General features: G+C 39.5%; 2 protein-coding genes across 4 annotated transcripts; both read right to left on the bottom strand.

Moving 5' to 3' along the window:
- Positions 1-548: 548 nt before the first annotated feature.
- Positions 549-12,999, bottom strand: LOC142969484 (histamine N-methyltransferase-like). 2 transcript variants are annotated; one of them, XM_076109415.1, is made up of 7 exons: positions 7,153-12,999; positions 5,299-5,441; positions 4,653-4,705; positions 2,222-2,329; positions 1,875-2,005; positions 1,479-1,572; positions 549-1,145 (listed from the first exon to the last, which is right to left on the bottom strand). In XM_076109415.1, exons 2-7 carry the CDS (start codon positions 5,430-5,432, stop codon positions 793-795), a joined length of 873 nt encoding a protein of 290 aa, XP_075965530.1. In that variant the 5' UTR covers positions 5,433-5,441; positions 7,153-12,999; the 3' UTR covers positions 549-792. The 2 variants fall into 2 exon arrangements, with proteins under 2 accessions (XP_075965530.1, XP_075965523.1); XM_076109408.1 differs by having other exon boundaries at positions 5,299-12,999.
- Positions 13,000-13,142: 143 nt separating this feature from the next.
- On the bottom strand, positions 13,143-22,404 carry hnmt (histamine N-methyltransferase). 2 transcript variants are annotated; one of them, XM_076109389.1, is made up of 7 exons: positions 22,281-22,404; positions 21,349-21,495; positions 20,227-20,279; positions 18,900-19,007; positions 15,971-16,101; positions 15,696-15,789; positions 13,143-14,023 (listed from the first exon to the last, which is right to left on the bottom strand). In XM_076109389.1, exons 2-7 carry the CDS (start codon positions 21,483-21,485, stop codon positions 13,662-13,664), a joined length of 885 nt encoding a protein of 294 aa, XP_075965504.1. In that variant the 5' UTR covers positions 21,486-21,495; positions 22,281-22,404; the 3' UTR covers positions 13,143-13,661. The 2 variants fall into 2 exon arrangements, with proteins under 2 accessions (XP_075965504.1, XP_075965512.1); XM_076109397.1 differs by lacking the exons at positions 21,349-21,495; positions 22,281-22,404 and adding an exon at positions 20,517-21,333.
- Between the last annotated feature and the right edge of the window lie 3,200 nt (positions 22,405-25,604).

The raw sequence follows: 25,604 nt of genomic DNA, 5'->3' as shown, positions 1-25,604 counted from the left end.
CTGTCGCTGCGTCATGGAGTTTAATCCAGTCCTCTGTGTGTATGCAGCCTTATAAATTAGCAACCCATTGGTCTATTTCAGTGTTTCACACCTCTTTCGACGCGTCAGGGCCGAGAGAATTGAACTACATCGACTTGGAAAAGATTGACAGCACTGTTAGCCAGTCAGAATCAACAAGGCACCGTCTATCGTGAAGCGCAAAATCCGATACGCTAAAAGTTAAAGACATCATCCTCCGTTAAAGACAAAGTTAAAGACATCATGGCCCATCTAAAGAAGAATTACACTATTCAACCTTTTAAAATAATCGCTAAAATGTCTAAAAGCAAGATAAAACTGCATATTTCCTTTTTCAATTTGAATGGTTGATACCTCTGTTTATAGATGGGTTGAATATTTCATAGAAATATATGTTCATGCTTATCCTTGAATTAAATGTCTTTATCAGAAGGTTACTGAAAGATCCTCTTTATTGCAGAGCTACTAAAATACAATATTTTTGACAACATAAATTAATCGGGAAAAAAAAAAACCTTTCAACTGTTGAATTCTGTCATGGGAGTAGAGAATGAGATTTTGGACACAGCCATTGTGTTTTACCACCTCCATTTTATTTATTGTTAATGTTGGTTTACATACAGACAAAATTAGGCAAAAGGCTAAAATGACTGAAAACTACTGCAAATGGTAAACTCAATCTTAGCAACAGGCACACATGCTGCACTTTTGATAAGGGTCAACTGAACGCAAGAACAGAAGACAGAATGTATGAACCAATTTCCACAAGACACCTCAAGCATAAACAAGGATGCAGCTCATATTATTGTTGAAGATTACCCTGCCATCTTTTTCAGTGCTGCACTTGTTTCTGAGAAGGTCTAGAATTCCTGCTCTGATCTCTGGGGTGAAGGACTCGTAGAAGTTGTTTTTCGCTGTCATGAAATTCAGCAGATTCTTTCCAGTCTGGCTGCTTGGATGGAAGCACTCGGTGATGTCGAAGGTGTTTGGTTGGCTGTGCTCCTCGTATTTCAGACCCAGGCTCTTCAGGCAGGCAATAACCTCTGCTGATGAGCGGCTATCTCTGACGATACCGACACCGAGCTCCTTCTTGTAAGTCTTCCACAGGATGTCGTAACTACAGTTAGCTGGATATTATGAGATGAAATTAATTAAATCCAGAATAAATATATTGACAAACGACAACAAAACACTGATGTTATTTCGTCACAGTCATGAGAGACTATTGGTCATCTGAGGATCTTCTATAACAGTGAAGAGGGCTGATAACCTCAACAGTCCTCAACGCAAATATCCAAGAGGGCGCCGTTCTTCCAGCACAGAATGTAATGAGTAAGAATCGGGCTGGGTAAATGAAGTGAGATGCAGCTTGATACATGTTTTGCTCTTCAGTTTGGATTAAGAAACAGGTTATGATGGAGAAGGGCAGGAAGCAGTATGGACAACTTATTTCTATTTACCTGCTCCAATGATGATCATAAGCCTGCCGTTGTTCTTCAGAAGGCTCTGGTAGAATGTGATGGTATCGGCGAGGTTATCCACATAGTAGAGCATCTGTTAAAGAGAGTCGTGGGAGACTTTTAATTTGATTTTTTGGATGATGCTTGCATCCATGTAAGCCCACAGTTTGAAGTGTTTTCAAACACTGTAGTGTGCATTATATGACTATTTATAGCACTTATCGTTATGCACTTTTGTTTGGCAGAAACAATACTGCTGATTTGCTCCCCACTGACTTCTAGCATCAGCGCAGGATTTAGGGGAAGCTAAATACATCTAATTGCATACACAAGGTGAGACACATTCATCATTACATCATTTTTAAACTGAAGGTTAATAAACAGAAGTCATTATACCTGAACCATTTGTATGAAGTCAAATTTCTTCATATCTCCTTTAGCTTTGACTTGTTTCTCGTAGTTCTCACCGCTCATCAAATGCCAAGCAAATGGGATCTTCTGAAGGTTGGGGGTCTTTGCTACCAAAGCTATAAGTTGTACATAAAAAAACAGATAATGCAGACAATAACATTAAGAAACACAATATATGCAGTGTATGAGAACATGCGATATAACAGATGACAATAGCTACAACCTAAACACAGATTATGATCAGATGAAGACAACAAAGACACATAAGGAACAAATACACATTTGGAAATTATAAAACAAAATCACTCTGCGACATCCTGAATTTTCAATACCTTTGAAGTTGTCTGTGAGCTGAGTGCTGCCCTCCACAATGTCAATAGTGATCGGGACATCAGGGAATGTAGACTGCAGCAGAGTAAGTATCTGGGCATCCACCTCCCCTGGAAGAAACCAGGACATCTTCAGACTTTGAAAACCCATTGCCTCGCTGTAATGCTGCCTTAATGTGAAAACCTCACGCACCAAAATATATTAGTTTGGAATATTGCAAACATTCCTGAAACTTTCAAAAATAATTTTCCTATTGTTTTGCATCCGTGCAAGCCCACAGTTTAAAGTGTTTTTAAACACCGTAGTTCCGTCAGGGACACGTCAGTGGAAACGACATTATTATTCCTACAACTTTCTAAACTAATTTCAGGTGTGTGTGTGTGTGTGTGTATGTGAAAGAGATTCGGCATGCTGAGCATTAAGTGGTTACTGAGCTTGTTCAGCTGGGCGATTCACCACCATCGACTTAAAGGTTTTGTACTTTCATGTCGAGCTGGTTCGGAAATTATTGAGTTTCCCCTTCCTTAGGACAGCCTACAACTACAACAGGCTGCTGTTCAGCCATTCACTGGCCTTCACCTGCGCTGTAGCCGCTGTGCGACTGTTGCACGAAGGTCTTCTTTCATCTCAGTGACCTCATTGTCATCATTTCACATGGCCGAATTGATCTTACACCTAGCCAAGTTGGGGCTCACAATCAACTGAAAGGAGAGCGAGTAAATGAGGCAGGTTATGATATTGAAATCCTAGTTCTAGAGCAGTGATTCTCAACTGGTGGGTCGCGACCCAAAAGTGTGTCGCGGACCCGTTTTCAGTGGGTCGCGGGCCTTTGCCTGACAAAAAAAAAAAATAAATGTTGTGATTATATTTTGAAGGGCATTTTTTATGCAGCGGAATTATTCCAGCATTTACGGGACTTGTTCAGCGGTGCAGGAAAAACACTGACCAATGCATTGTGAATCACATCACGTGGGAATTCTGACAAGTTTCCTGATTTGAGTGAGACGTACACACACCGTGACACACAGGGGAGAGACGAGGATATAGATAGCAGAGCAGGACTATTGAGGTGTGAGTTGTGAAAGTCAAATCATAGGACAATTTCCAAAACAGACAAAATGGCCAGAGAGACCAGAGTCATTAGACTCTGACTGGACAGACACATATAGGTGAATTCTTCCAATACTAGTTTCTCTTTTTAGAAGATGAGAAAATTATAATATTTTGGCTTTTTCACTTCACCCTGAATTAACTGAATTTAAAGCTGCAGGGCAATTCAGTGAAAATAATTTTTCTAAAATGAATTTTGTTACATAATTTATTTTTTAATCTTGCTGTTATTTTACTTGAAATGAGAAGAACATTTATTCATGTATTTCTATGTATTATTTATAATCCATCCAGTTAAATTTGAAAAATGAGAATAATATTTTTGAAATATAATTGATGTGTACTTTCTTTATTTGATTTGGCAGTTGTTTACTACACAGAGACGTTACTACTACTAGACTTCTTGAATACAGATCGTGGGTCGCGGCTTGTCATTAAGGGGTGATGGTGGGTCCCGCAGCCAGACCAGTTGAGAACCACTGTTCTAGAGGTACAGGTGGAGCTCTCTACCAAGGGGACCCTGATGCCCCTACACTGCTCGCTGAAGAGGGTGTAGGATAGCAGACAGCAGTGTGAGCTGCATCACATACTGTGGGGTCTGCACATGTTCAGGTAGGCACATCCTAATTGGCCGGCTATGCTTAGAAAAATACATAAGTGGACGAATGCATGTTTGTGACTGGAGAGGAGTATTACCCATAGTGTCCAGTAGAGGCCACGCTTTTTCTTTTTTTGCTCGGCTTACGCGATTGTTACCTTTGTTACTGGTGTTCCTCGTGTCAACCAACCTGTGTTTGTTTTTAGTTTAGTTTGTCGATGTTTTTCCTTCGTACTTTATGCCTCAGCCTGCTCAGTTTGTGTCCTGCTTCATTTTTTTTGCTACCAGGCTTTTGTTTTCAAAGCTCGCCTTTTGTTTATTTTACCTGCCTGGCTGACTTCTGTTATGGGTGCACCTTTTGACCTGAAACCATATCACAATGTCTATGTGTCCTGTATACAGATATGGTATTTACTAGTTGTAGGTTTGTATAGTTCATTTTTTACATTAAATCCATATCTGGAGGAAAATTAAATATCATTTAATCTCAAGGCTTTCAATTTCAATAAATATCAAGGCATCATTATTATCAAAATCATGCTAAAGTGTATTTTCCTCTGGTCGTTGAATCGAGCTGCTTTTAAGAACATGAATCACAATCGCAATCTCTTCCACTGGTGGATCTTTGCCACTGCACACAACAGTTTGTAACTGAGCCAAAATGACTTCAACAAACCACAACATGTGTTCATGCAACAGTTACCAGTTGCTGTCTCATCACATACCTCCACCACTTCCAACACCAAGAACATCCAGGCTGCTTTTGTCTACTCCGATTCTGCAACATATGATCGATGGAAAAGTAAAACTTGGCTCAAGGATATAATCGTTACTTACAATTAAAACCCTAAAAGAACAAGTTTCAATGGCAAAAGTGAATTAATAAATAAACAGCTCATAATAACTAAACTATATATTGTGTGTGTGTGTGTGTGTCTGTTTCATTATGATGTTGACTTCACTTTCCATTCTCTTACACAGATAACTATATATATTGTTGAATTGAAGAAAGTAGAAATAATGCTACCATAATATATATATTATATATATATACGTATATATATATAGATATATATATATATCTATATATATATATAGATATATATATATAGATCTATATATATATATATATACATTTATATATATATATATATATACGTATATATATATATATATATAGATATGTATATGAATAAAGCAGAAAAATACGTACGTATACTGTATTTATACTGTATCTACTGTATTTATGTACGTTTGCCACGTACATAAATACAGTAGAAGAGCAGTGAAGATGACAGTTGAATATTGGCCAGAGGAAGCGCGTCCTGACAAACGTGCAGTTCAATCATTGCCTTTCTTCTTGTTAGTTACCTTTTAAATTCTCCTGGCAGGATGTTGTGAAGACTTTGGAGAACGGCCTTGTGCTGTCCGGACTGTTGTAAGTAGGACTGAAAGCATTGGGCCCGAGTGTCATCATAACAAGTCGTCTTTGGATCCACAGCCATGACGGATTCCTGCAAGGCGTTACACACGGCGGTTTAAATTCATACATATAGCAATGATTCGTGCATGCAAAAATAACAACTATTAAAAAAAAATCTCTTTAAAATCACTACGGTAAGAATCAGTTGTACATTGTAATTATGACCAATTACCTTCAATACGCAGAGAGTAAAGACAGAGCGTCGATTGTTTCCTCAGTCTGGTGCAGAGTAGTTCTCCCCTCCCACAGGCTGGCTCATATATACCCATACAACCTGTCTGTTAAATAACTCTTGAAAGATGAACTTTGTTTGTACACCGGAGCCAACCGTACCTGTGCTGTCAGTTTCCTATTCATCGTGTGCCTATTTTGAAATCAGCATTATTAGTGGTTTACAGGAATCTTAGAGATTCTCAGAAATTAGTTTCAAATGTTTCATTTTTGTGTTGTAATTGGTACAATGCCAGAGCGTTCAATGTATTTACGGGGTGCATTTTCAATATTTCACTTGAATTGTTGTTTAAACACGCGGTGGTGCACTCGAAGTCCAAGTGACTTCCTCCCACATAATTCGAGTTTACTCCACAGCAGATGACAACATAAATCAAAATTGGCCAATCCAGCTTCATTCATAGACGTATGTGGGTTGTATCACTGCAGCAAGCCCCAAAACAGCACAGCAGTTGAGTGTTATTTTAAAACACAATAAAGCACCAGTCTTGTTTTCAGATGTCCGTGAATTCCTGTCCTGGGGCTGCAGGTGCAAAGTCACTTTGGCTATGAATCGGTTCAAGAATCTTAGAAATTCTCAGAAAATAGTTTCAAATGTTTAGGGTGTGTTTTGTCATTGTTACAATGACAAAACGTTCAAAGGAGGCAAATGAGAAGAATCATAAGTTGGTGAAGGTAATATTTTTTTTAATCTTGTACACGCAAGATAATTATAAAGTACAATTCTATTATGCATTTTATCGTTTTGTATTTTATCGTATTGTATTGCTTGCTGAGGCATTGTATTGATTGATTTATTTGACATTTATTTGACATAGCACCGTGAACAACATATCTGCCCTCCAGCTTCTTCTACACACAGAAACTGACTGCCTTATATGGGTGTCTGCTCAAATAATTGGCTGAGACATACCATTCACAGGGTTACTTCAACACATAAGTAATATATAAATCCAGCAATATATGATATGTAAGTGTAGCAGGTATGGCCAGTAGTTTATAATAAGAAGAGACTTAAAAAATATGCATCAATATGGGATGAGCTGGGACAGACTCACTGAAAGTGTTGAATCAACTTTAATTTAAGGGGTAAATAAATATTTCACATATATTTTGCGATACCAAAAATAATCTTCAGCTGAAAGGCTTGCTTTTACTTCTTTAATGCTGCTTTCAATTCTCCATTTCTCCATGGTTCATCATTTGGAAATATCTTCATACATTCAGTTGGTATGTGAGAAGGCAGATAGTCTAGCATTAGGACCCAGGCAAAGGGCCAGAGTCTATAAATTGGGGTGGGAAGCTCAACTGGGCCTTTTTTCCTGAATACAGACACACCCGAGACACACCCGAGAGAGCAGCTGAGGAATTTGTTCATATACTTTTAGAACTGTGGCATTTTACCTCAAACACCACTTTCAGCAGAACAAAGATTAGAAAATGTCCTCTGGGCCTTAACTGTGAAAACACAACGCAACATTAGAGTTTCATGACTTGCAGGCCATCCGTACCACGTCAGTGTAAACCTCCGTTCATGGTGTCAGCGAGGTTATCCACATAGTTGATCATCTGTAAGGAGAGAGTTGTGGGGAACCTTTATTGTGACCTTTTGAATTGAAGCTTGCATCCATGCGAGCACAGAGTAAAGTGTTTAGTAACTATAGACACTTCAGAAGGTTGGTGGTTCTGTATTGTTAAACACTTGCCATATTGACTTGTAGATTTGCATTGTTCATGAGTACAGTACATCTGACTTTTCTGCACTCTACTGACTGCACCTTTTATTTTAAATTGAATGTCATAAAAATCAAAATGTTTTTGTTTCCCATGTATTTCATTATGTTTAATAAATCAATGGCAGTCCTTTCCACAGTAGCAGCTTTTCATATTCATGGGACATTTTGTTATTTTTCACTACTAGCGCCTTTGCATAACATTCAAATCTGTGTACACATTTTGTTGTTTTTGTGATGTATCAGCTGTGGATCAGCCTCCTGCCAAAATAAGTCTTCTCTGATGAGATTCTCAGTGGTCCTGTATCTCGTCTGTTATTGCTGACAAGGCTGCATAGTGAAGCTTTGCTCCCACTACACTTTCTGTTGTCAGGAACAATTGCTTCTACAAGAGCATAGAAACATCACACCTCTATTATATTTGCAGGGACCTGAAGTGACTGTCGAAAATGTGTATGCCTTTGATTTTAATTGAGGAGTTTTGCTCGTGCCCTAAAAAATACACATTTTATCATCAAGGTGATAAATGTAAATTATTGAAATGCTGCATATACAAGATGAAAAATCTAGACCAGGGAATGTTTTGCGTTTGTATGGATGTATGTATATTTTTAATTAACAGATTATTTTGCCAGTGCAAATTATTACTTTTTTTTATTACCAGAATATTTATTATTGTATTGTTCACTAAGTATGTTAAAGGACCCAAAACATCAGCAACCACACCATCAAACCACTTCCCTCCTCTGTAATTTTAGAAAAACACTGCCTGGCCAACAGTTTCATATATCTGATTGGCTAGGAGAATCCCCTGGTTGGAAAGACAGAGATACATCTTACATAGAGACCTGTCATTTTAAGAACAGCTCTGCTGGTGTTTTCTTTGTGAGTGTTATGTTCTTTTAACTAAACAAGAATTCAGCATTACAATGCTGCAATGACAAGCCACCAACTGCTCTATGCTTTGCCAGACTTACATATTTTGGACCAATCTTTCGGCCAATCCCTTTGAGGCTGGATGATAAACTGGAGTTACGTGTTTAACTGCAATCAACTTAATGAATGACTCAAATTCACCTGAAGCAAATTGAGGTCCGATGTCTGTCACTACCTCTTTAGGCAATCCGTATGATGCAAATGGGTTTCTCAAAACCTCAACACTTGTCTGCATATGAATTACCTCAGGCCAGTGAACACATGCATCCATAACAACCTGAAACATCTGCTGACTATCCTCTGCAAATTCAAAGTGCTTTGGCAGGCATGCTGCGCTACTAAATGGAAAATGGAATGTACTTGTACAGCGCTTTTCTAGTCTTCCGATCACTCAAAGCTCTTTAACACTACATGTCGTCATTCACCCATTCATACACTGATGGCAGGGACTACCATGCAAGGTGCCACCTCCCCATCAGGACTCTAACATACCCATTCACACACCGCAGGAACAGCCTGCGGGAGCAATTTGGGGTCGACTAGCGGACCTGGGGTTCGAGCCGCCAATCTTATGATTGAAGGACGACTCTACCACTGAGCCACAGTCGCCCCCTGCTTACATATACGTACATATTGTACAGATTCATCTCCCTTTCAAACCACAACAAAAATTCATGGAGAGGGCCTTCATTTCCCCTTTGCCACAGATCCTTTCATGCAACTCTGACAACAACCTACGTTGTAGCTTTTTGAGGATGACAATCCTGAAACCCCATAGAACACAATTATCTTCTATTGTAAGTTAAACACTTTGTTTCACATAATAAAGAACCATCGCTAGTACACACTTTGGCAATGCTGACAAAACACACTGTTGCACTTTTGCCAGTTCTATTTCTTGCATGTTCTATATGTCTTGCAGTAATAGGCAGACTGTCTGTTGGAGGTGTTCCCAGGCCAGATGAGATGTATAATCTCTCCAACGTGTTCTGGGTCTTGCCCCGGGCCTCTTGCCAGTTGGACTTGCTCGGTAAACCTCAAAAGGGCCGTGCCAAATGTATGCAGAGAATATGGATACACCTCTTGCTTTTGGACTGGATGGCTCATAGCAATGACCCTAGTACCCTGCATAAACACCCATAGGGCTCCCCAGCAGACACAGGCGTAAGCCTTTATGCGTGTCCACAAAACACACATTGACTGGATGGGGAAAACTCTCATAACCCCTCCAACAGCTCTTCAAGGGTAAAGAGCTGGTCCAAGGTTCCACAGCCAGGGCGGAATCCCCATTACTCCTCCTCCCACCTCCAGAAGAGAACATTTTCAGGAGGTGGGAGTTGAAGACCTTGAGGACAGGGGGCCTCAGCCAGACGTTCCAAATTCACTCTCACTATAGGTTTGGGTTTACCAGGTCTGTCCAAAAGCCTCCCACTTAATCAGATCCAACTCACCTGCAGGTGATGATCAGTTCACAGCTCTGCTTCTCTCTTCACCTTAGTGTCCAGGACATACGACAACAGATGTGATGATACAAATTTGTATTGTATATATTGATATATTGATTGAGGTACATGTATTTTTTGTATGCATTAGGAATAATTCCACTGATGATTGAGTATTTGGTTGTATTCATGATGAATCTATCATGTCATGACTGTTTTCATGTTTTTCAGGAGAGTGGGCTTTGGGGAAGACCTTTATCAACTTCCCAATGTATGGAAAGTGTGTAGCTGCCTTCGTTGGTCACGGACACCAGGAGCTTACTGAAATAATTTGGGTGTTGAGACCAAGTCTTATTCTTAGTTGTCAGAAAAGGAGTACAAATATTCTAGTATATTACTGGTTTTACAAACATTCACACCTGTGAGTTGTCTGCTACTGTCTACTGATGAGCAGCTCCACTGGAGCATGTTTCTCATTCATACTTTCAGAGCAAACTGTTCATGAGTTGTGTTAGACGAGTTGGAGTGTTTTGCGAAATTGTGAATGCCCTCTACACGGAATGCCCTGGTTATTAGGTGTTAACAGGCACCGTAGCACCGTACTGCTGCTCAGCAAAACAACGAATACAAAATTTTGAAAAACAAAAATGTAACCTAGAGGCATAGGGCTCTGTGTCTCTTGTAAGATGGCGCCTGCCGCACGGACGTGCAGATACGACATACACACACACACACACTCACATTAGCGGGGCTTGTAGCGGCTTTCCGGGTGACCAAGTGGTTGGGTATGTGATCTACTTTTGTGACCTACTTTCCGGGTGACAGATGAAGGTGACGTGATGTTTTCACAGGCTTACACATAGTTTCACACAGGATTTAACATCTGTTGATGTTTGCATTCTGCATTAACCCTGGAAGCTTGTCAACCATTAGCCCTTGACCTTACAGGATGACCGCATACCTGCACACACATTTTTACTTATTAACTTTTTATGTTTACTTTAAGCTTCGGTTAAGGTCTCATACAGCCTTACGTAAGGCATCGGACCGCGTCTGCATTCTTGCCCCTTAACGGGCAAGGCTCCCTTAAGGACATAGGCGCAATTTATGCAGAAGGGTACATATATATGAGAATACCCTGGTATTAATCTTATGCTGGGCAAAAAGGTGTATTATGTTTTATATCATGTATTGTTTGTATTATCCTGTATCCCTGTAACCTGTTGGAACATACGCTGATGTATATGTATCTGAATATTATTATCAACCAGTGAGCAAGGTGTGTCATACGTCCTGAGTACCAGTAGAGGTCATTGTGTTGGAGAACAATATGTTCATCAATGTATGACTAAATTTAAGGGGGGGTTACCATGACCATGTCATGACCCACAGAGGCACCAAGAAAGGGGGGGGGGGTGTTGGAACTTTCCCCCGGTGTTGTTAGAGTATAAATATTCTCGGTTTTAAAGGATCAAGGCAGTAGTTGGGGAGAAGTCCACCAGGTCTGTACCTGCGTAGGGGTTAAACTTTAAATTCTTACAAATCTCTGGACATTTGAAAACAGCTTGCTCACTGAGTACAGGGTTTTTTAAATTCCTTTTTGATTTTTCTTATATATCTTTTTGTTAATCGATTTTTCTCTGTATTTTGACCAAAATAATATACTTTGAATTGGACGGAAATAAATAAGTAACAATTTAACTTTTTTCGGCCAACTCTTTTTCTGTGTCTCTTTTGGGAACTCAGAGAGAAGAGGTCTCCTCTAAGGGGGGGGGGGATCTCCCAGCCCCTGTGGTAAGTTGAAGGACCTCCAGCACGGCACACGACTGATGCAAACTTATGCACACACACCTACATACTAACATCCGTTTCTATAGTTAAGAGAGACCCGGGGAAGTCCCGCTTCAAGCCGGTCCCAAAAAACGACCATGAGTTTGAAAGAGCTTTATAACTGTTGGGCTCTGAGCAGGGAAATAAACATTTTAAGACTTTATAAAACCGACGGCTATTCGAGCGACAGATTATACTATTTAGTATATCAATGTTTGGCGATTCGGAGAAGAAAGCAAACGATCTATCGATTGTGCTTTTGTTGGTGATTTATTACTATCTGGTGCAATTGGCTACCGGTATAAGTTTCTCTTAAGCGGAGGCTATCGAGGCAAATTAGGGGGAAGTGTGCGGGAGCCACTCTCCCTCAGGCCGGGTGAGTGAGTCATATAGAGAGAGAACTGATCCTCTGCCTCTCTTGCCCTTCACGCAGTCCCTTGCTGCACCAGGGGCACTCACAGGGGGCGACCGGACATCGGGGCACGAGTCCCGTGGATCCGTGGTCACCCCGGCGGCAGCTCGGGTCTGCCCGTCGCCGGCGAGGTCCTCTCAGTTCGCGCACACACTACTGAGGGATCCTCGTTTCACTTTTGTTCGTTTCAAACAAAAGGCCTCCTATTTTATTAATTCACTTTTATTTTTAGAAAGCGTGCGGCGGCACCACGCGCTACAGTTGATTCAGGGAGTTGAACCAGAACTGAACCTCTCTTTACCTCCCATAGATTGAGGTACAGTGGTCTCCCCCTTTTCCTAAGAAAGGGGAAAATGACAGGTTTCAAGCTTGTTGTGTATGTGGTGCAGTCAAGAGCAACCAAACAAACAGCCAGTTATTACCATTTTACTGCAGATACCTCTGTCTGGGTGCTCGTGTTTGATCTCTGTTATCATTTCAGTTCAAAGACTGGAAAATATACTTTCAGTTTAAAATTGTACCTACATTTTTGTTTCCATGTAGCTTTCAACTCCTTTTTTCATGTTCAGTTGAATTTTATAGTTTGTATTGCAGCATTACAAGTAATTTCAGGGATTGCTGCTGAGTGGAGGTGATCAGTGATCTACTTCTATATTTTATTTGTCTTTGATCTGCCCATCTTTGTATTTCACAGGCAGTTACTGATGCTGCCCTCAAGATGGTGCCAATACTTCATACATCAGTGATATGCCTGAAGACAAATAGTGAGACCAGCTACCATTGTGCCTGTGTTTATCTAACCAGTATATTGCACATATGTACATCTGAAGAGACAGGGTTTCTTAGGGTATAATTACATAAAGTTGTGTAGAGTGATCACAGTTAATATAAAAAAAAAACGTACTTGTCTGGTTAGTTGATATACTTATGTTTGCATCCATAAGCCACACTAGAGAACCGAAATCAATGAAAAAAGGCTAAAAAGTAATTGACATGTAAATAAATAATGATGTAAATATCAATGATGACCATTGTGCGGTTAGTGAAACACCTTCATCTAATTTGTCCAGTACAGTTGCCACCATCGTTACGTCTTTTATGTTAAAAACCTTCTGAAATGAGACTGGAAAAAATTCATTTGTAAAACAGTAATTTCAGTCCAATTTATTTGTGTGTATTTTGACTATTAAAACGTTTAACAATGATAAATATGGAAATTAAACTAGATTAAATAATCAGAAGAAAAACGTTTCTTTGTCATGTTAATTCTACAACAGCTGCAATGCAAAATAGAAAGGCCAGCATAAACAGGTCCTAGTTTTCTATTTGTCTAATCACGTTCTCTCATTTCAATACATAACATTCAAAGGCAAAGACACAGAATCCAGGAACTCCCACAGGAGTGTCCATTTTATCAAACCTAACTGCTCGATCTCCATGGAAAATTAAACCTTAAATTTTACATTTATCTTTATACTTCAAAAGTAATTTGATCCAATGGGAGCAATAGTGTGGTAGGGTTGGTAGCACAGCCTGCCAGCTGTAGCCCATTAAAAATGCTATCATGATGGAATATGAGGCTGATGTCTGAAGCATACAGTAAATTATACACTGTACAATTTGAAACAATCACCCTTAAAACACATTCACTATATGAACCGCTTGTTTTAAGTAAGCTGATCTATGACTATCACTCCAAGGTTGTTGTTAAAGATAACTTTACCGTTGGACTCCACACTACAGTCTGGGTGCCGGAGTAACTCTAAAACACCGGCTTTCAGTTCAGATGAGGCTGTCTTACTGAAGTCCAGCACCTCAGTGAGAAAATCTAGCAGAAGCTCTCCCTTCTCATCCCCCTCGGTGAAACACTCGGTGATATCCATTTGAGATGGCAGCTCGTAGCTCTGGTAGCTCACCCCCTTGGAGTCCAGGAGGCTTTTGATGTCTCCAGTGGTCACACACTGACTTATCTCAGTGTTACAGAGTTGATTCCTGTAGGTCCGCCACAGTTTTTCCCAACCACTCTCACCTGGAAAAGATGACATGAAAACAAGACTAAAAGTCTACAGCCATGCTAGCTTAGCTACTCCATGAGCCTGTACTTTGGCACAGCTGTGCTTTGAGGTAAACGCTGACGTCAGCATGCTAAGATAAAATGACAATGCGTACAAACGGGTATAAGAAGCAAAAGGGTTCTCCGGTCATCTTTCAGCAATATGTAGCTGAATCAGGTGCGATCATTATTATTTTTTTCCCTACACTTCAGCAGCACACATTTGCCCACATGCTAAAAATGTCCCCGTGGTCTGGTTAATGATGGGCAGAGAGGCATATTGGCTTCATACTTTTAACACAATTGAGCCGTTTGGCCTGAATAAAGTGCTATATTTGTCATGTTTCGTCAATTGATTGCACACTGTGCAGTGCCTGTTGAAAACATCCCTGTTCAGAACAGGCTGAATACAACGCCTGTGGTGTTACTGCATGCAGCTTTCTCGAGAACAGCTCATAAAAACAACTTCACACTCAACGCTGCGTTTCCTTGGGTCCAATTCTAACTCATTGTTCCTTGAACTAACTTACAAAAGCTCCCCAAAGCACTTAAAAAATAAGCTGTATACTACGTACTTACTGTGCAGTGCGGTATTATTAGTTTCACTATTAATAGTTTTACTTCAGAAAAAAAGGTTTGAGGAGCCTTTTTCTACCACTTGCAATACCAACATTCCCAGAATTAGAACATTAGAGAAAGGGTGAAAAGTAAATCAAGTCGACGTTTGCCTGGGGCTCTCTAACTACAAACTCCGCCCCTTAAAAATCAAACCCAAGTGGCGGTTACTCACAGTCAGAAACATCTGTGAAGTACACTTCGCGGTCGTAAATTTCAAATAGGTATATTAGTCACTTGCTTACAACCACTGCAGTTAAAAGTAGAGCATGGATTTATCACCATTGATGAAACCGTGGTGACGCCAACTCGGACTGCGAGGAACCTGGGTGTGACCCTGGACGACCAACTGTCGTTCTCAGCAAACATTGCATCGGTTACACGCTCCTGCAGATTCCTGCTCTACAACATCAGGAGGATTCGCCCCTTCCTCACTGACGAGACGGCGCAGGTGCTCATCCAGGATCTTGTCATCTCCCGCCTGGACTACTGCAACTCTCTACTTGCCGGAGCCCCGGCGTCGGCCATCAGACCTCTGGAGCTTGTCCAGAAAGCTGCAGCTCGCTTGGTGTTCAATCGCCCCAAGTTCTCCCCCAAGTGGGAATGTCATTAGTCTAGCAGGTATTTTACTCGTAAACTAAATTGAAGATGTGAACCTAGTCGTGGCTCTAGAGGAAGTGCCAATGGATCATCAGAGTCATTAACATACATAATATTACAACGACTATCGGTGCAATCCAATCCATTCCTTCTGAATGTTGAGATATTATACTGGTTTAGTAAAAACTTTGTCCTGTTGGGAGGCGCCAGAGGAAAAGCCAGTAGGATCACAAAAGTCAGTAGGATGCATCTTCTGTGAACCTTGTACCACGCATGTAGTGTTTTTTTTACATCAACAGGTATTCATCCCTATACGTACGAGATGTATCAGCAGTAGGCATACTGGCTCTATACAGCAAAACTAAGCCCTAGACTCCGAGAGAAGGGAAAGATCAAATGTCTTGATAGTTTGAGATAAAATCCACCCACTTACCAGACACTAGCATGAGAAGAAGCTTCCCATTCTTGTCCAGGAGACTCCTGAAGAAGCTCATGGTAGCTCCAGGATCCTTCACATAGTACAGCATCTGTCGATTTCACAACAGATAATGAGCTGGTAACTGGATTCATAGAGCACCCAATTAAACCGCTACGCTAGACGGATGTTCTAATGGGATTAATTGCTGTGGAGCGCTGCCAAATGAATATGACCTAGATGTGTCAAAAATACAGTTTGTGGGCCAGAAGCACTACGTTGGCAACACAAACCTGTATCATGTGAATGAAGTCAGCCTTCTTAGTCATCTTTTTCACTTTCCAGTGCTCCTCAAACTCAATGGCAGTCATCTGGTTCCAGGTAAATTTGATGTAATCTAAACCTGGATTCTGTGACACCAAAACTGCATCAACAGACACAAAACAGAGTTAAGGAATGTAATGGAAACATCATTACACAATAATGTTACATCAAAAATCAATCCGTATTGTTACTACATTTTGCTTTGTGTAAATGATACATTTCTATTTCATAGAACAGGAAAATATAACATAACTAATTCAACAGTACTCTGCATTATTACTTAAAATTCCCCTGTATTACACAGTAATATGAACACCGAAACATGATATTTTAGTGCCTACACTGACATTTGTTTTTTTAGGCCATAATGTTTGCTTGTCACATAGTTGGAAATAATGAATCTGTAAATAATTTGGATTCATATATATATATTATTCTCAGTTGTAGGAGTGATCCTTAGAATGAAAAGCAGACTTTCTACATATTATCTTCTCTCCAGCATCAACCAAAATGCAAGCAGGAGAACACAGTTTCCCATGACGTCTGTCATTGGAAAGAAAACCTTCTCCCATCTCCCACACAAGACTGGAGGTTCAGTGCAGATAATCAGCCAAAGAGTCTCCACTGGCGGTGCAGTTTATGTCTTCCAACACTCCAGCCATGGACCGGAAACCAGCTAATGGTCAGCCAAGAAGGATGCCTGATGTTCCTAAAGCCATTCTTTTATTGCTTAAATTTTTTAAAGTTACTGTTGTATGTGTTTAGCTACATTTATGTGATTATAGCTGTGTTTAACATTTAAGTTCCATTTAGAAATTGCGTGTCCTTACGAATTAACCAACTTCTGCACAGTAAGTAAATCAAATACATTTGTTTCTAACTAAAATAATTAATCCCAATTATTTAGTTTTATTAATTGATTTGTTGAATTGTCTAATTATTCGTATTAGTTGATTTGAATGAATTCAAACACCTTTCAACTTACCCATGCCATGCCTGGTATCATTTTGCCTCTCTGATTGCAAAGTTTAAAAATCTGACCTTTGTTATGTTCCAAAGTTACTTTGGCAAATGGATATAACATTCTCTAAAGACTCTAAAGTAATTGTTCTAGTCTAATCCTAGAACTGCCTGGCCAGATAATGGGTACAACTATCAGAGTAACCATGGGCCACCTCCAGTTATAATAGAACATCCTGTTACAATAGAACCTCCTGTTATAATAGAACCTCCAGTTATCATAGAAACTCCTGTTGTAATAAAATCAATTCTATTAGTCAGCTACCCTCTGAATGTGTCAATCAGATACTTGGCATACCATCACAGTATCTGGTCAATATTCATCATAATATTGAATAATTTCCTCTAATATTAATGGTTTTATTCTCTTTTGGTGTTGGTTATCGTGCCGTTTGTTTTACTTGCAGTGAGTAGTTGGTAATACATGTGCATGAACAACATGGATATATTTAGTCCTGTGGTTGCTTGGTTGCATTTCGGTCACTAAACATTAACTTCTATGCTATCCTGCTCTTCATTGAAACTAATATTATTCTAATATTTTATTATGATTATTATTTTCCCCATTAATACATCATAAATCTACTTCTCATACTGAGGAGCCTTTTTCCCACTTTGGCACCTTGCAGACTCCCAATAGAATAATTATATTCACAGATCAATTAACTTCATAAAAGCTGTCTCATAATTTTCATATTTCCCAACAGCTATAATTGAGCTACAACAAACGCAACTGTGATGTCTCACAAACTTACTTTCAGCCCAGGCACAACACTGTATTAATTCACAAGTTTCTCAGAGTTCTTCTTTTGAAATAATGAGAGGCGAGGTATGAGGTGGATACGAGTGTTAATTCGTCTATGCTAATCACATTCCAGCAGTTCATTTGTGTGGCGAACTTCTTCTTTTCCAACCTGCCTTCATGTACTCATTAACTTACTGTGTACTGAAGTGCTAAAGGTTAGATCATCCCTTGGTTTGTGGTGATATAGTTAATCGGAAACAATACCTTACAGGATTTTTCAGGCCAATGACAATTTTTGACAGTTCTGGTAAACTATGTCTGGCAATTATTATTTGTTTTACACGCACACAAAAAACACAAAAATAACATAATCAAACATTTTTTATTAAGGATCCCTTTATTGTGTTTAAAACGTATTGAGCTAAACATTTAAAAGAAAAAAAGAGATCTTGTCACCGTCTTCTTTGGATACAACTGCAATCTTTTCATGTATAAATAAATTACAGTGTCCAGATGTGGGAAGACTTTAGAGGCATATCCACACAGACACAAGGCTAACATTTTATCTTATATTATTCATTTAGATTGCCTTGAGGATCTGTTCTCAGTGTTTTGTAAATGTTCTGTTTGATTTGCATATTTCACCAGGATTGTCTTCTGAGACTTGTTCAATACAGAAAGGAAGCTAAATGGTGTTAGGCAACATTCACACGAGAGTAAAAATGAGATATATAATGATGTAATCTAATGATACTTCATAATAATGGCAGAAGATGATTAAGTCTATCTCATCCAGGTGTATATATATATACTGTATATTGGAGCTGAAGGGGATTCAGTGTGTGATTCTGGTGGATACTTTCTGACATGAGGGCTTGAACGAGGCTGGTGGTTAAAGGACCATCCCCCTACTACTGTAATACATGAATAACTGTACTACAAATATATTAGCGTGAAAGCCAAGCACGGCTTTAAATCATATTCTCTGCATTGAACAATGCAATAAAAAGTATTTCCTTTCTTTGACGTTAAATGAGATTTTGGGGGCATGTGAATATACAGATACAGTATAAATGTGTGTGTGTGTGTGTGTGTGTGTATGTGAGCTACGTGTGTGCCCATAAAAACTGTACCTCTGTAGTTATTTAGCTGAGTGCTGCTGGGCTCCACCACCTCGTTATCCACTGTCACCCCTGGGTGCTTCAGACGGAGCTCGGAGAGCATCTCGAGGTCAATCTCACCTACAGGCACCAACACAGTTTCTATTTTGAAAACCCACCTATTTCTTGCAAATACAATTTTGACCTACTCTCTCCAAAGTACCCAAACTGTTGAACAATAAAAACTAGAAAAGGTGCACTCAGTAGAGCGCACTTTTCTAGTTTTTACTGATGTAATGTTTGATTGAATGAATACAAACCATAATTGCCCACAAGCATAGCAAACTCCCACGACAGATATGCTCTCATTTTAATCCATGTGGCCAAAAAAACATAGGACTCCCACCAACTGCTAACAGCTAACTAGCTTTCCTCTACTAACGAACTCTGTTGTAGTCATTTGCTAAGCATAGTTTACATTAGCGATAGTAAGAGTAGTGAGGAGTTAGCAGTCAATGACAGAATACATTCGTCAATAAAATACACACCCATTCATACACTCGTGCACATACACAACCAAATACATAATCTCCAGCAGTAAATAGCTTACCAGCATTTGTCAGTGTTGCAGGAAATTAGACATCTTATGTTGCAATAATCTCAGAAAACTTTGACTCAAAGCTCAAAAACCAGAGAGTGATCGCTATGATATTTCTTTCCATGTAATTTATCCATAGGAAGGTAATTTTGTTCTAGTTCTTATTGAAGCTGACAGTTTGTCATGTACAGGAGTAAATCCAAGCAAAGAAGCTGGTCTGGCCAGGCGCTGATTCTTTCTGATTAGATTGAATAATACCTTGCGGGGGAGTAGTCATCCTAATGGATTGTACAGTCCATTAGAGAATCGGTACCCTCGCTTCATTGTGATACTGACATGACAGCTCAGGTAAATTAAAAGAATGGGCATTGACATAAGTGAAGGGTAATAGCACTCATGGGCACATACTGTAGTGGGTTGGCTCAGGAATAAATGATGTTTGTATCATGAGCGCTGGAAACAAAGTGCAGTAAAAACCACAGACTAGAGAGGTCACTTTGTCTGCGACTAAGGTTAAAGATTAATCTGACAACTGGACGGATGCATACAAACTCTTGGCAGCAGTAACGAGGGTAAAGGTTTTATACGGCTACAACCATGAATGACAGCAGACCAATAGGAAGACTTACAGCAGGCTGATTCATCAACGCCTCCTCACTTTCGCTGTCTGCCGCAGAAGTCACTCGGCTGTTTACTGTGTCGCAGTCACATAAACACAAGATAAGTTCAACTGTGAAAGTGTCCTACACCGGGTGTACTTACCAGCTCCACTTCCAACTCCTATGACATTTAGGTGGGACTTTCCGTTACCAATGCTGAGGGGAGAGCAAAAAAAGCACTTTCAGTCTCCAGAACAGTCAAGTCTGGAAATTCACATCCTCCAACCTGCCGAATGTGGGTCACATTTCAGGGCTTGTAACTGACACGTGTGAGATGTTCTGAGATAGCGTCTGAAGCATCTCCGATTCAGAGGCTTTGATTGTTGCTATCATGGCGTGTTCTGTCACTCACCGTCTGGATTTTAATAAAACTATCACACTTTTTAAATTTACTTGTGGGGTATATCTCTCTCCAGGATTCCTCCCCGATGTGCTTCTAAGACAGTCACAGGGTTCAGTTCCCTGCAGCATGGCATTGGCATCTCACGGCTAAATCTGATATTAACTTAGAAAAATGTGCAAGAAAAGAAAATATTCCACAAACGCTTAATCAATGACATTTACATACACACACCTTGTTTAGCTGGTTAATCTTTGTATGTTAGAAGTCAAATATTTGGTTTGGTGGGCAAAACAGTAACAAACATGATAAAACATGTATAATACAACAACAATACATAATATTCACATATTCTGTTTTTTTTCTTTTGACTGAATTCAGCTGTCATGATGTTACTTTCAGCCCAGGGACAACATCACATAACAAAGCATATACAAGCTTCCCAGAGCTCTGTTTGGAAATAATGAGAGGTGGAGTATGAGGAGGTTCCTCCTGAGTGTTAATCAGTCTTCCTATCTGTCGTGTTAATCACATCCCAGGGGTTAAATGGTAGTGAAATTATTTTTTTTTCCAATCAGCCCTCTTCTACACTGCTCATCAACTCTTACTGTATTCTGGACTGCAATCTTTTCTATGTTTCCTACGGGTTAAGACAATATCTAGGTTTATGGTAATCCAGTTAATCAGCAACATGCAAATCACAACACAAGTTATAGTTCAGGCCAATACCAGTGTTCTGGTGACAGTTCTGATGTATTCTATTATATTGTCATGGTGTGGTCATGTAGCTTCACTCCTAAAACGCGCGCGTGTGTGTGTGTGTGTGTGTGTGTGTGTGTGTGTCTGTGTGTGTGTGTGTGTGTCTGTGTGTGTGTTGCAGATTACCTGGCCAGTATATCTGGAAGCATATTGTGGATGAAGTCCCGCATACACTGATGCTCAGAGGAGCGCTCCAGAAAAAGCTGGAAGCATTTCTGGTATCTGCTATCATCGTTAACCAGACTCATCAGTGAAGATGCCATGGCAAATAAACTGGCAAAAAATAAATAAATCAGAAAATATTTCCATCAACAAAGAGGGTCAGAACTGTAATCTCTGAAATGTGTTTTTTCCTTTTCAATTTGTTTTTATTTTCGCTTAATTAAACACAGTAGCTGCTGTACAGCTTGTGGTACTGTGACATCTGAATAAGGAGTTAAGAGTTTTGCTGTCAGATTTGTCATCGACAATAACTAATCCTGCTGATATTTGATTACATTTAAAGCAATAATAGGTTGTAATTTCATTGTGTTTTGTTTTCCTATCATGGCTAGACCTTCCTTATCACACTTAATACATTTACAAAAAATATATAGTTTAACAAATATTCCCTTTCTCATAACAGAATGCAGCCATTGGGGATTTATTCCCCTCCTTTGTTTCAATCATCACACATACGTCAGGCTTCTGCTCTCGCTCTGTTGAACCTGCTGGTGAACCCCCAATGTGAAACGAACTTCACTCCGTCGGATTGTTATTATTATCGACTACAGGACCGCTGAAGCTGAGCCACGTCTCCAGCAGCTGCACGTGATATCGCGGCTATCACGCTGTCAACAATGTAAACAGCAGCGGAAACAAACAGCAGCCCCACGCAGATCGAGACAGAAGCCCCCGTCGCGTAACGTCACGTTGATGTGTGTGGCCGATCGGAATAAGTGATGTCGCAGCGGCTTTTTTATTGATGTATTTTTTTTTGGTTTGTCATATGCATTGTGCACGTGGTGTTTAATTAAAAGCTACACAGATTGAGACAAAACGCGACATTGTTCACTTACATGTGGTGCAGGAGGGAGTCCGGAGAGGTCTGCAGGCTGGAATAAAACCCTCCCACTAGAAATAGCCTACCGCTTCCTTTAAGGAGGGCCCCAAGATACGTCAAAGAAAAGCTGATGCAACCCAGTGATGCAACACTGTAAATGAACTACAGGTCCATTGGGAAAAAACAACAACTAAGAGTTTACAGGTTTGACAAAAATGTCTGCTGCGTTTGCACATTGCCTAACGTAGATTAAACAAACATTAGATTGCAAATAAAGCATTATTGAGGGAGATTAAGTCACTGTTCTGATATATGTAAGTAAATAACTGGGCAGCATGTCTGCAATTATGGCGGATGGGAGAGCCTTGGTGTATATTTGCATTATACTGTGTCTTAATATCATAGGGATTACCATACATACTTTATCGGGGAAATGTGCAATATATATTTGAATGCATAGTGTTCACTTAATGAATCACCAAAATATCATATATTTTCTTAAGACAAGTGAATTTTGCTTTAGGTTTACTTTATGTAATTTTCTCTAAAAACTGACAGGAATCAATACATCATAATTTCTCCATCTTGAAGAAAAATGTTTTTATTGGAAAATCCTATTTTCTGGTCTTTTTGAGAATGTTTAACATTTGGCTTCTATAGAACACTATAGCCAGAACATGAACTAAAACTAGGAAACTTAACCATTATTATTAATTTGTCCTCCCTTCACTGGCTCAAAGTTCAAGCTGAATTTCAGAGTCCCTTTATATGAGCATGCTCCGTCTTATCTATCCAACCTCATTGCACTCCATGTGCCACCTCTGTGCTTTCAGATCACAAGGTGCTAGCCCTCAAATAATAAGGACAGCTGAAACCGAGAAGAAAAGGCAGTGGACGGAAAATCATTTTTTTCTACCAAGCGTCACATCTTTGGATTGAACTCCCTTTATTAACTGATGAAGCAGAAATTCAGACCAACTCTGTCTGATTCAGTACCTGAAAGATATCAAAGTATAACAACTGTCTGTCTGTCTGTCTCTCTCTCTCTCTCATATGCACACAGACACACACACACACACACACACATTATATAATGTTGTACACAAATCTCATATTTAATGAGTTGCCCTCTCTGTGAAGCTGTTGGGGTTGGTGCGTTGTGCTAAATGATAGCGTCAGCATGCTCACACAATGACAATGCTAACTTGCTGATGATTAGCAGGTAATGGTTGCCATGTAAAGGTTCAGCAAAGTTATTACAATTCATCTTGAAGGGAAGCACTTGTTTCATATTGCAGACAGTCCTTCTATTGATTCATATTGACTGCTGCAGGCATTTACAACATTTCGGCCATTACACCTTGATGTTAGTATCATACAGATATGGAGGGTCATGCCGGTCCAGAGGTCTGTGATGCACAAGCAACATGCAACTGTGATTCCTGGTCCAATTCCAGCTGGTGACTTCTGTCACGTGGCTTCCTATTCTGTCTTCATGTTTTTCTTCACCATCAAAAATGTATGTTCAATAAAGGCTAAATTCCATTAATATAAATACAGTCTAAAAATCATTCAGTATTTTCTTTTGGCAAATACAGTAAAAGATTTAGTTTGGAAAAACAAAACATCACCAGCAAAGTGATGAAAAGTGGAAGAAGTTCATCACTGCCGGGGTGCCGAACTCAGCAATAAATGATCATTTCATCATTTTAAAAGGTTATGTGTTTCTGCTAAATATTCATTAAGCTCTAATAGCCATACTGGGTTTTATTATATTTTCCGGCTTGCGAAAAATAGATGAATCCTGATTAAAACTAGACACCTTCATTGTTTAATTGTCTTCACTGAAACTTGCAAATGTGTCTTGAGAGCTGCTAAAATGACATGAATTGAACATGACAAGATCAGCGCACGTCTTTTCCACCCAAAAGCATGCCAAGCATTTGAATTCAACCTTTTCTTAAACAAAAGTGACAGTCTTAAATAAATGAATTCGATGAGACGAAAAGTTTTAAACACTTTGCCTCACGACCTGCGAGCATCCTGAGACTATCAGAGTGGGAATCTGACTGGAAGGCGAGACAAATCTTATCAGCTGCTTATATATTCTGGACTCTGCCTCGGAGCCTGTATCAGCAATTACACTTTGAGAGTCAAGGAGCCGATGAAGATCAGGGCAGGACTAGAGCATCTCTCACAAAGATTTCACTCAAACCCCCGAAATGTGCGACAAAGAGGAAAGAGTGCAGGGTTTTATTTTCACATGGTTCCACAATTTATTTGCACTTTTGTCCAGCTCTCCATGTACACACAATAGTAACACAAATAGCATGGTACTGTAAACAATGAGTGAACATACTTTTCGATTTTTTTTGGATATAACCCAATAGAATCAGGTCAGAGGTTGGCTGTTCTTTGTTTTATAATGGAAATGTGCCCCAGATAACTAAGTTTATTCGTTGATCCTGTTATCTAGATATTGTCTCACAACTGGATTTCACATTGACTTCACATTTACCGTACTGTATGTCCCTTTGTCGGCCAAATATTAGAAAAAGAAAATGCTCCAAAACGTTTGGCAACTTGTAAAACAGAATCTTTCGCAAAGGCCACTCGGAGCACTTTATGCCAAAATGGATCAAGCATGCTTACATACAATCAGCTGTGTAAATACAATTGTTACAACATGTAGCAACTATATTTGCACAACCATTAAGATTATAGAGTCACTGGTAAAATACATTCAAAAGGAGGTCAGATAACACAAGTCCAAATGTCCAGTTCGTTGAGGCAGAAAGAGAAACGGCGTAAACTCTGTTCAATACCAAAACCAGCAAGTATTAGAAATGTAATTCTCAACAGCGTCGTATGAATAATGCACTAGAGGATGCATGTTTAAATTATGCTAAATGTATAATTATGGTCAACTAAGATGCTTTACTAAAAAAAACATGGATGTCATGGAAATCGGAAACAATTCCAGGGCTGAATAAAAGAAAAGTTATTTCTTTTTTGTGCATGAGCTAGAGAAACAGAAATGCGATATAATCTACTGAACTAATATGTGCTCACAAATATTTGGTATTTGCTGTCCTTCATGTTTTAAGCCTTTGCTATCAAAAACTAGTTTCTCACCTTGCTCTGCCGTCTTACTTTGCATTTGGATGTAATGAATGCTGTTAAATCTAGTGGATTGTTCGTAATCTCTATTCTTGTATCTGCTTTGGTGATCAGTGCTTTTTTTTTGTTTTGCATTTGATGAACAAGTGTGTATGATCTTTATCATGCTGGTATTTAACAATTTGCATTAAAGGTCTGTGTATGTTGTTTTCTGTTCATT

This window comes from Anarhichas minor, unplaced genomic scaffold (assembly GCF_050575085.1).
Source record: "Anarhichas minor isolate MPS153535 unplaced genomic scaffold, ASM5057508v1 ptg000004l, whole genome shotgun sequence".
In the NCBI taxonomy this organism is placed as follows: Eukaryota; Metazoa; Chordata; class Actinopteri; order Perciformes; family Anarhichadidae; genus Anarhichas; species Anarhichas minor.
The sequence above is the reverse complement of the archived record's forward strand: the minus strand, read 5'-3'. Positions and strand labels throughout refer to the sequence as shown.